The 12,168-nt window shown below is 38.8% G+C and overlaps 1 protein-coding gene across 1 annotated transcript in view; it reads left to right on the top strand.

Moving 5' to 3' along the window:
• The window catches only part of hgsnat (heparan-alpha-glucosaminide N-acetyltransferase), a 38,296-nt gene that overhangs the window by 21,882 nt on the left and 4,246 nt on the right, over positions 1-12,168 (top strand). Inside the window, exons 11-17 of the mRNA XM_048529608.2 lie at positions 2,352-2,467; positions 4,009-4,130; positions 6,343-6,469; positions 9,375-9,461; positions 10,051-10,128; positions 10,214-10,284; positions 11,770-11,882. Coding sequence (XP_048385565.2) covers positions 2,352-2,467; positions 4,009-4,130; positions 6,343-6,469; positions 9,375-9,461; positions 10,051-10,128; positions 10,214-10,284; positions 11,770-11,882 — 714 coding nt within the window. The remainder of the gene's footprint in view (positions 1-2,351; positions 2,468-4,008; positions 4,131-6,342; positions 6,470-9,374; positions 9,462-10,050; positions 10,129-10,213; positions 10,285-11,769; positions 11,883-12,168) is intronic.

The raw sequence follows: 12,168 nt of genomic DNA, 5'->3' as shown, positions 1-12,168 counted from the left end.
ACAATTTGCTTTCTTTAAGTAGTGATATTTGTTCACGAGATATCCATCTCTTAACTCCATTTTACTGTGTCTCCAGTGAAAACCCGTCTTGCATACACTAAGTGGAATAGTATGTGCACCTTTTTTAAAAGACATATTTCTGTCCAGGACTGAGAAGCAAAGGTCATTTTACAGACATGTATATACATTCCTGTGATTATGGATGAGGCAAGCACAATCAATTTATCGGCCACAGAGCATTAAAAGTCAACCACATGTTGGGACAGATCTCACATACTTTATAGACAAGACTGGGAAAAGTGTCAGTTTCCTTACTGGATAGACATTAATGAATCAACTTTTTTTATGACACCTAAATTAGCATTGTGATATTCTGGCACAACAAGTGACTGTATTTGTTGAATTTAACATGGCCGACTTGAATTCCCTATTGGGATATTAGTCCAGCACTAGGTTTCTTGCATCCTTTTGAAAGATACATGGCTGGAAGTAGAGAGCTTGTGAAGCAACAAATGCATACATAATGAATTTGCTCCTGATGCTTAGAAAATAGAAGAATTTATTCTGATGGATTTAGTTTTCTGAATCTGCTAAATACGAGGAAGTACTAAAATGATCTCGATACAAAATGGCTGTGAAAGAATTATTCTGAATTCCATTTTCCATCTCTTGATACATAACACTGTAGGTTGGAATACTTCAAAGTCAGTTATCATCTTTTTAATGTGCTGATGATGGTTTCTGCCTCTGCCACCCTTACAGACCATGAATTTCAGAAACCATCGCCCATCTCCAGATGCAAATTCTTTCCTCCAATTCTGCTGCAATTATTTAAAATCGATTCACCCAGGTTAAAGACATCTCTCTAAGGGAAATGAGTCCATCTAATTTAATACCCTTCGATTGCATCTCTCACTGCATGTAAAACTACCTCTGCGAAAGAAACCAAAAACAGGTCATGCAATTTTTCATTATATTTAAAGTTTTCCAGTCCTGATAACATTCTCCTGATTCTCTTCTGTATCCTTGTTGGTGTGTTCGTGTCTTTTCTGTAATGCAGTGACTAGAGCAGGACGCACTATTGTAGTTATTGCATAACTAGTGTCTTTACACTGTTCTAATCTAACACACGCCCCTTTACTGTTAGCTTGATCAAGCTGAAGAGATAAGTATCCCTATTAACGTTAACTGGTTGTCCTGCCACTGCTGGAATCTGTGGATTTGTAGTCTAAGATTCCCATGTACCTCTACATTTGAGTCCTCTTAACTTATTGTGCATTCAGTCCCTTTTGTTTGCTTTTCTCAAATGAATTGCCTTCCATTTCTCTGTTTTGAATGAGAGAATTTTTCCTGAAGTTTTGTGCAAAATATCAAATGTAATTATGAGCTCGCGATATGTACGCCCAACTTGAATATGTGCCAGGGAATCTAGCATAAAGACCCCAAACTTTTTGACAAGCTGTTAATTAAATTTTTCAAAGATGTTTTAATCTTCATTGTACAGAAAAATGAGAGGGGCTCTTCAGGTGTCTAACATACTAAGTTTGGCATTGGCCTAGTGGTATTATTGCTGGACAGTTTATCGAAAGACCCAGAAAGTTCTGGGGACCTGGATTTGAATCTTGCCATGGCAGGTGGTGCAATTTGAAATCAGTAAAATATCTGGAATAAAAAATCTCGAGTGAACCAGGTGGTTTTTCTGACGATCGGCAATGGGTTCATGGTGGTCATGACCTTTAGAGGAGGCAGTCTCTCATCCTTACCTGGCCTGGCCTACATGTGACTCCAGACCCACAGCAATGTAACTCTCAGCTGCCCTCTGAGCAATTAGGGATGGGCAATAAATGCGACATGGTTCTGTGATGCCCTCATCCCTTAAATGAATAAGGAAAAAAAATTATGACTAAGTGAAATGGAATAAGTGAGCCCCAAGACACCTTATTCTTTGAAGGTGAGCTAAGAATGAGGAGAGCTGGCCAAACTACGAAAAGGCAGATTTGATAAGCCCCTGAGTCCATGGGTCTCATTCCAATATTATGCCCGCTACTGGATATGTTTACAAAGTTGGCATGAGCTCTGAATGTTTTTCAGACTCTACGGCAGGCTAATGTGGTCTCCTAAAAGGAACCAGTTAGAGAAACTCTGCAGGCAGATGACATTTTTAAGATTTCACATGAAGCCAGATGAAACAGGTTTGTTCTAAATTCTGCAGTAAAATTTCGGGCACTGACAGCCAGCATTCACCAGATCTTGTTTTTGGGATGTTGAAGCTAATTGAGGGAGTTATTTCTGGAATTTACAGGCTTGATGAACTGATGAGCCATTTTTGATTCTGTGCTTTCATTGTGTAGTTTCCTGGGATACCCTGCGAATCCCTGGTGTACTTCAGAGGCTGGGTCTTACCTATGGTGTGGTTGCTGCCATGGAACTGCTGTGTGGAAAATGTTGGCCTGAAATTCTCTTTTTGGTAAATAAACTTTGAATTTCTCTGCACCCTCTATTTACACTTGAGTAATTTGAATATTTTTGCTGTTATTATTTGGACTGGGTGTTGGAGGAATTGGGACTACCTATTGCTCAGTCAGCAAATGCTGTTAGGCTTTCAGAAATTAAGATTACCTTCTAATACTTTTGGCCAATTGTGATATGCTGTGCCTTAAAATTGAGCACAGATTGAGCTGTGTAGACATATTGGACTCGCTCTTAAGTTGCAAGTTGCCTTTCTTTTCATATTGCAGAAGCGCTTCTAGTGTAGTAGTTGCTGGATTAATAATCAAGAGGCCTGAATTTTATTCCAAAGAATGTAAGTTCAAATTCCACTGAGCATTTGAAATCAGTTTTACTAAGAAAAACCCAAGAGTTGATTTTAGTAAAAGTGACGATGACTTCATAACGTTATCATTAAAAATTCGACCGATTCACTAGTGGTCACGTTTCAGGGTGATAACCTGTTATCTTTAGCTGGTCTGGAACAGGTCCAATTCCAGCTCCTTGCCATTGCATTTGACTCTTAACTGGCTTCTGGCATAAAAGCTTCTTTTCAACCAGTGGTTCAAGATAATGGTCCACCACCTTCTCTGGGTTACAAAGGATAGAGAATAAATTCATACCTTGCTAGTGATGCACACATCTCTAGAATTCATTTCCTAAAAAAAATTGACATAAATTTTACAGTGCCTCGTTTTCCATCAGATCTGTGAATGTGGCATAATAAATATCTTTGGGATAATAATCTCTACAAGTTCTCAATTAACTGGTTAATGGTTAGTTTGGCTCCTTCATGGTGTAAACTTAAGATCCTTGGTAACTTAAATGAGTTATAATTCTTGCCACATGTTTATTTTTAAAATTTCTGCTATTGATTTCCAACTGCAAATACTTGTGCAGAAATAAGAAATGTGAAAGATAAGTCATTTGGAATAGTTTACAGGCCTCCATCTGTAGTCTAAATGTGTACAGTATACAGGATGTAATAAATGAGACAGGTAAGAAAAGATACTGCAGTAATCATGAATGACTTTGTTCTTATTGATTGGCAAGGGCTTCCTGGAAAATGCGTTAGTGTATTTGGGACAGTTTATTAGAGTAGTATGTTCTAAAGACAAACAGGGACAAGCTATTCTTGACCTGGCAATCTGCAATGAGACAGAATTAATTTATAACCTCGCAATAAAGGAACATCTGGGTGACAGTGACTATAATGTGACAGAACTTCACTTTCACTTTGAAGGTGAGAAGTGTGGGTCAAAAGCTAATATCCTAAACCTAAGTGCAATATGAAAACAGATTTGCTAAAGTGAACTGCGAAACTATATATTTCTTCCTCAAAGTATTGCAGACTGGGTCACTGAATTTATTTATTTGTGGCTGAATTGGATACCTTTTTGATTGACAAGGGAGTCGAGAGTTATGGGGGCAGATGAAAACGGAATTGAGACCACGGCCAGATCAGTCATTGATTTGCTAAATATCCTTGCATTATTTTGACGTTTGTTCATGTTTTTGTAGGATAGCTGGTGGTCTCCTGTCAGAGATATTTTGATCTATTGGCCCCAGTGGATCATGATTCTAGTATTGGAGTGCACTTGGCTTTGCCTGACTTTCCTTTTGCCTGTACCTAATTGCCCACGGTAAGTCTTCATTTTCCTGTGATGCCAAGGGGAGAACAAAAGACTTATTTTCCAAGGAGATAAATATAGTGTCCAGCAAGGAGAGAAGAAAGGAGGGTCATGTTCAATTGGTTTCCAAACAGGGAGGGATCTTGGGGCTTGAAGTGGTTACTCAAAATCACGTCAACAGTGACAGCACCTCTGTGATTTATACCACGATTAATGGAAGCTCGTAATAAGTAGGATGGGTGGAGGTGCCCCTGAGCAACTGTTCAGTAGTCTACCACTGCAATCTGTCCTCAAACAAGATGAGTATTTTGAGGCATTTTTTGATATTTTAAGGTTTTGTAAATGCTTTTCATTTAAATTTGCATTCATTAAATCTCTTTTTCTTGACATTTGCCAGGAATGATTTTCTCAGAACTGATGTTTGAAGTGTGGTTTTGGCATGAGCATTTGCAAGCTTCACATTTCAGAATGTTAATATTGCTGGCATTTATTGCCTGTTTCTTGTTTCTCGCCTATCCTTTTTCAAACAGAGTTCATCCTGTCTGAGAGATCCACATTCTCTGTTGACCCTATATTCATCAATGTACTGACCAGATTAGGTTTTTTATGTTCCATGTTAGTTTTAAGTTATTACCAATTCCCTATTTTTGGACACACTCTCCCCCTCAGTTCAACGCCTCAAAAAGCCAACCCATGACCCCTTCATTATTGAAAATGATCAGCTCATTTCCAGCCTCCTTTTTTCTTCAGAACAATCCTTGAGTGTGATATCACCTCCCAAATTTGTAACCATCTTTCCCATAATTCCCACATTTGAATTCCTTTGGTGACAATTTTCCACCAATTCTACGAAAACAAAATAGTTATTCTCGGTCACAAATGGGATCTTATGTGATTGTGACAAAGGGAAATTATCTTTCCTTGTCATTCGTGATCTGTTTGTAGCATTTGATGCAGTTGATCGCACTACCCCACCTCTAAGACATTCCAAAGTTATTCAGACAGATGGCACTGGTTTCATTCTTATTGGTTTGTGACCTCTTTCCCACTCACTTACCTCTGACCTCCTGATGATCTGCGCTTGAACTCCTCCAGTTTCTCATCCGCATGCAGTCCCTTGATCATATATGAAAATATTATCAGTTTCTACATTTTTCCCTTAACCGCTTTCTCACCACCAAGTCTTATGACCCCTCAGTAGTATCTGAATTTCAGACTACTGCTGGCACCCAGTGCTAAGTGAGCAGATTTTAAAAAATAAATGTTAAGCAGGAAACCATGGTCTTTGGGTTCACCGCGAGCTCACTCCCTTTGCCACCTACTCTGTACCTCTCCTTAACTGTCTGATGCTGAACCACTTTATTTGTAACTCTCAGACCTCAAGATGAGCATTCTGTCAGCAATTTCTGCTGTAGTTTCACCCGTCTCCACTTCTGCCTCAACTCTTCTGCTGAGTACCTGATTCATTTACCTCCCAGTGTTCTAATGCACCTCCTGACTGACCCTCCATCTTTGACTTTTTGAATTTGAAGTAATTCAGAATTGCTCCTAGATCTTGACTCACTTCCATGGTATTGAGAATCATATGGGACTTGTATTCGGGTAGAAATGCTGTTTCATTTTCTTTAAGAGCCCAACACACAGTTTGAAGTAAATAAACCATTGGGTTCAAATAGACCATAATCTATTTACTCCTACCAATTATTCCTACCACCTTTGGAGACTCCGTCTAGCTGCTTTAGCACAAGCTGCTACCATTGACTCCAAATACAAATACCTTGTACCCTCTTCCGAGTAAAACAATCCAGATCCCCATTAATGTCTGATTGCCTGACCCTTAATTTAAAGACAGTCTGAAGATGTCATATTCTCAACCTCCTTTGTAAAAACCTTCACATCTCCCCATGTACAGTATTGCTGTGTGACTGCTACACTTCTGTAGTTTGCAACAGTAGACTAGGCTTTAAACATATTTCATTGACTGTACAGTGCTGTGTATTGTAACGTTTATGGTGCCAAAGGAATGGGTGGTGTATCCTTTCAATACCAGAATTGCATTGGCCCCCATTCCTGCCCTGCCTGAGACAAGCAAACTCTGCTTGCACCTAGATGTGAAGCATTGACCAATCGTATTCTGTCTGTTATCAAATCTGTGCTACTTCTGTTGTTGTTTTTTTTGTCCCTAGTTAAAAGCTGTTAGTTAGGTGATTGTATTGCATTTCAGAGGTTATCTTGGTCCTGGAGGAATTGGAGACTTTGGACAATTTGTTAATTGTACTGGAGGAGCAGCAGGATACATTGATCGGTGGCTGTTTGGAGAGAAGCACATTTATCAGCACCCTTCTTGCAAAGTAAGCTGCTGAATTTTACTGGGCATGCTATAAATAGTTTTTTTTGTCATCTGTAATGAATAGTGGTTATTCAGAAATAAATTATGAAGATGATAATGGCATTGAGTTTTCTGTTTTCCTGGATTAAATAGGATGAAGATAAGATCCTGCAATTTGGTTTTCTTATAATGACAGAACTCACCATCAAACAGAATAGTTGGGCAAGTTAGGTGCAGCAATCTTTATTCCCAATCAACTATCAGCTCCCCTGTGGCTCATCCCAGATTGTACCCTGTGTAACTTCAGCTTCAGCTCAAGTTACAGGTTGTGTTTTTGTGATAAGGAAGGGATTCCTATTGAAATCCCCTGATGCTGCTGTGCAATGTGGTTGGGAGAAACATTCACAATTGAGGACCGGACTTGTATATTTTTGATTTAGTATCGTGGGCTGAGGTTGTCCATATCTCTCATGACTGTGTCCAGTGACTAATTTTGATAAATATCATCATAAGATGCAATGAGAGAAAAACAGTAAAGATAATTAGCAGGTTCAGAATAGGACTTGTTTATAACATTTTGAAGAGGGGAAGGGAAGCCACTGCTCTGTGTAGTGTCCTACATTGATCAGTCCTTTATAGCTAGTCCCATACAACAAGTAGTAATGCTGTCTTGGAAATGTATCACCTTCCTTCACTGGGTCAATTCCTTCCCTAATGGTCCTATGCGTCAACCAACAGCAAGTGGACTACAGATTAAGAAGGCAGCTGACTGTCACCTTATCAAAGGGAGCTAGGCACTAGCAATAAATACTGGCCAGCCAGAATACCCATATCCCACAAGTGAGTATGAACAAAAATCAAATAAAATAGCACCACAGACTTGGCAGCTAATTTTATGAAATTTTCATTTTTAAGACATGACGTCAAACTCTTAGAATGCCAAGGTGATTAAAAACAATCACAAACTGTGTTTATAAAACCCAGAACAACTGTTTAATTCCTGTTGTAATACAGAAGAGAGGATGTTACCACTGTCAACACCACTGTCCATTGTAAGTAGTGGTTGATCTTGCAGGAAAGAAGTACTCTGCTGACACTTCGTAGCAACCAGAGTAATCAGTCCACTGTCAATGCAGAAATCAAATAGTGTACCGTGAGGTTCTTACTGGAAAGAAGTGATCCTTTAAAAGGCAGATGATTCCCTTGGGCAGATACAGTACTGCATATCTGGTTGTCCAAAACTAGTTATCTTGAATCCAGATACTTTTATAATACTCCATTTGTCCAAATCTAGTTGTGTGGAAGTTTAAAAAAACAATTTCCCTGAACAATTCAGCTAGGGGCTATATGAGCACAGTGTGGTTCCAGATATCATCTACGTTTACCATTGTATCCTGACCCTACGGTAGCCCTGACTCCACCCGACTTCAGCTGAAGTGACTGCTACCGATCCAGCTGATCTGAAATTCAGAAGGAGCCAAAATTTGGCACAGCCTTGATCTTAAAGTTGCTGGATTTGAATGAACTGATTAACACTAGAGCAATTAAACATTAATGCATTGGATTTTAATCATGTCTTCCCACACCCACCTACAACCCCGTTGTTCTCTACGTATAAGTCCAATACCTGAGGACTGTAGGCTTGAAATCCATTCTAGTAGGCATGTCATTTTTAACTGAACTGAGTGTCAACATTTTGTGTCAGCTTCTTTGAATCTCCTTTTGTTTCTCATCTGTCCTCCCCTCTCTTGCAGCCACACCTTTTCTTTTAAATAAAACAATAAGACATAGGAGCTGAAGCAGGGCCGGCAGCTCATTAAGCCTTTCTACACCATATAGTCAGACCATGAGTGATTTGATCCTCAACTCTACTTTCCTGCCTTTTGCTTATAATCCTTGATTCCTTACTAATTAAATATGTTCAAGGCTGAGATAAGCAGTTCTAATAAACCAGCATCTACAGATTCTCTGCTGTGAAGAATTCCACAGATTCATGACTGAGAATAAGTTCCTCTTCACGTGTGTCTTAAAAATATGACTCCTTAATCTGTCCAGCCCTAGACTCCCAGAAGATAAAGCAACATTTCTGTTTTTACCCTGTTGAGTTCCGCAAGACCTCGTATGTTTTGATGAGATTACCTCTCATTCTTCTAATTTCCAATGAGTATGGGTTCAAACTACTCAGCATCCCCTCAAATATCCTGTTAAACACTGAATGCAATGCAATCGGCTAACTGTGCTTGGTTGAGATTTAGTGTTGATTATTTGGGCAAAAGGAGGAAACATCAACTTGTAATAATCCACTTAACCCTCTTTATAGTAAACAGCCGTTTACCTCCCAAACACATTCGGTTAGTTTGAAAACAGTAGAAAGGATGAGTTATATGAAAGACTAGAATACCTATTGTTCTCTGGAAATAAATCAAATATTAATTAGTATAGGTTAGGTAAACTCAGAATTATTTCTAATTTTAGAAGAAAATAGACCGAAGAGAGGCACGAGGGGCAGATATTTGGAATGACCTGCCAAGTAGATTTAGAAGCAAGCACCTTGGGATTATTCAAAATACACAATGAAAAAGAGGTCGTGAAAAAGCTTTCAAAGTGTTAAGATACTTTTCCTCATATTTAGCTTCAGTTAGAATGTACAACACAGATAATGAGGGGAATCAATACAAATGTGGTTTTTGATCTTTATGCATGCAAATAACAAATCTCCTTCAGAATGACGACAAATGATTGAGCTTCCACAGGAACATCGATGTCACAAAATAACAATCCATTTAAACACTATATCAAAGGATTTTTTAATAGCAAATTCATATTTAGAAATGCTTGCCATCCTTATTTTGTTCCTATTTGGATCTATTCCATCTGCTTTAAAATATTTTTGAGCTACAATAAATTGCATCTTTTTGTTTCTTCAGATACTTTATCACACTACAGTGCCATTTGATCCAGAGAACTCGCTGGGGCTAATCAGTTCAATTGTGATGGCATTTCTGGGATTACAGGTAAATGCTGCTGAGTAACAATGAGGGTTTTTGAACAGTACATAACCATAATACATGATGTCTGGATGTGAATGTACAGCATCCACTTATACAAATTCGTAGTGATATTTCTGTGCTGACTGTACTGAGGAAGTGAGATGAACGTTTGTTTGGGCTGTGTTGTGTTCTTTCAGGTTTAAGTCTGAGAAAAAGAAGCTCTTCCCAGTTCATGCAATCTTGACAGATGAATTGATTTTTGCGATTGGGTGTTGCTAGATAACTGGGAGAGTGGTCTTTAATGACAAATGACAGAGAGATCAAATGATTTTTATTTTCCTTTCTTCCTTGTTATACTGTTTGATGTATACCTGCATAGCCTTAGCCTGCACTTAACTGGATTAAGAAAGAAATGCTGACTTATGTTGATATAGTTTTTTTTGATTTTGGGCATCCATAAATACTTATCTACCAGTTAAGTACTTAAGTGTGGTCTGTATTGTTTCATACAAATGATTCAAATATACATGGAAGTAAATGGCTGTGTTCAGAACCTCTGTTACAACTTTGTATCAGACAAGAAATAGCTCCTTATATCTTCTCCCCCTTACAGGCTGGGAAGATTTTCATTATTTACAAAGGTCAAAATAAACAGATTGTACTGCGATTTTTTACTTGGAGTGCACTGCTGGTGAGTGAATTTTTAATAGATCAAGATCATCCTGGTGAACATGTTCCTAGTTTGTCTAATCCATTGATTTGCTTGTTGACCCTAGGGTATTGTTTCAGCCATCCTGACAAAATGTTCAAAAGACCGTGGTTTCATTCCAGTCAACAAGAATTTGTGGTGCGTATGTCCTCCATGAAGTGTGTTGGCAATTTAGTACAGCACTGCAGTCAACCTGAAATGTTAGATATTCCTCTAGCCCCATGAAACCTGGCCTGTATGTAACTGTGTGTTGCAGAACTAATGTAGTTTTATCACCGATAAATGGCTGTTTCATACTAATTATAACTATATCTCCAAGTTGTCTGCTTCTGCAATGAGAAATCCTTTCGCAGCATCACAAAGGAGATCAGGGGTCTCTGCATAGAGAGCTAGTTCTGTAAAGGATTTTTGTAAAATGGGTCATGGTGTAAGTTTATTACAAACTGTGACACAGTGCTATCCAATGTTCCCTTCACTGCCATTGCACTTGGGAGTGTGAATGCCTGAGCCATTAGGTAGAAGCTGGCTAAACAGCAAATTACAATTGTAAAGCCCAATTAAACAATTGTTTAAAAATAATCTTTAGGTCAACGATCATGGTGGGAGATGTGCAAGGAAAGTGGAACAGAAATTGAGTTCCTAACTCTGGCAGCAATGCTGGCTGAAGGTTCTTTCTATTTGGGAGAGTGGATTGTTATGTAACAGAACACCATGATTAAAGCAGATGGTGAGATAAAGCTGCAGAAGCAAGCGGTTTAGCAATAATCAGAATTTCAAAATTCTGTTTTGTTACTGTAGTATGAGAAGATGACAATTGAGATTTTCAAAAGGAAAAGATGTGAGCAAAGGTTCTGAGTAAACTGGAACCTTGTAGTGTGGAGCACAGGCAGTCAGCAAGGGGTTCAGGTGGCCAATGGTACAGATGTAGTTGAGCATGATGATATAAGTGACAATGAGTCTAGGATGGGATTGGAAGTAGGTGGATGATTGGATTGGGGACGGATAAAGTCACTGAGGCGTTCATTTTTGAAATTGAGGTACAGAGTGGTTTTTGTTAGCTCGGTCTAAATGGGGATAAAAACTAAGCTTGAGATATCCGGAAAAGGGTAAAGTGACAGTGGGACAGAGTTTCGCTAGGGTGAAAAAGGAGGCAAGCAAATTGTGCTGTGAATTTTCTTGCATGATTTAGTATTGGATAAAGTAACAAAGATGTGGAGTTTGGGATGCTGATACGGTAAAGCTTATGGATAATGTTACTGGGAGTTAAACGCGCAAATCGTGGACGCTGCCATATGTGACACTTCTAAAGTTAATGTTTTGCATTTGGAATATGATTTGACTATCAATGTCATACAAGTCTGCAGGAGAACCAGTTGAGTTACAGCAATTCACTCCTCAATGCCAACCTCTCTCGCGGCCGTAATGAAATAGTTTTTCAGCACTTATCACCATGTTTTGAGCCAAGTTGTGTTTTCACCTGATCTTCAAATCCATTTCCCTTTTGTTCTGTATTCTAGGATGATAGAAAGAACTAAGGAAATTGTGTTACTATTAAACTTTTTCATGGAGCTGTTGGTTCACTTAAATGTCTTCTAACCTTCCAATTTTATCTTCCATGGACAGGTCCATCTCTTACGTTACGACACTCAGTTGCTTCGCTTACATTCTCCTCTTGCTGATCTATTTTCTGGTAGATATAAAGAAACATTGGACTGGAGCTCCCCTTTTTTATCCAGGTATGGAAAATTCCAAAATCCCTTTCTCAGTTTTTCTTTCCCACTGTACTATTCCCTTTTCTCCCTCCCACTCTGGAAAAGTATCTTCAATTAGGGGATGGTGTGATAAGCACAAATGTCAGTTCAACAGAGGAGAAGAGGCTATTTCCTCTTGCTGTAGAGGTGGCAGTCGGTGTCATAGCAATGACGTCTTCATGTAGCATGCACTGGCACTCATGAGCTTTTCTTCTCCTGTGAGTGTTCACACTTTTTTTTTCTTTTGCCATAGATACTGTTTTAGTAGAAA

This window comes from Stegostoma tigrinum, chromosome 1 (genome assembly GCF_030684315.1).
Source record: "Stegostoma tigrinum isolate sSteTig4 chromosome 1, sSteTig4.hap1, whole genome shotgun sequence".
NCBI classification, from domain to species: domain Eukaryota; kingdom Metazoa; phylum Chordata; class Chondrichthyes; order Orectolobiformes; family Stegostomatidae; genus Stegostoma; species Stegostoma tigrinum.
The sequence above is the reverse complement of the archived record's forward strand: the minus strand, read 5'-3'. Positions and strand labels throughout refer to the sequence as shown.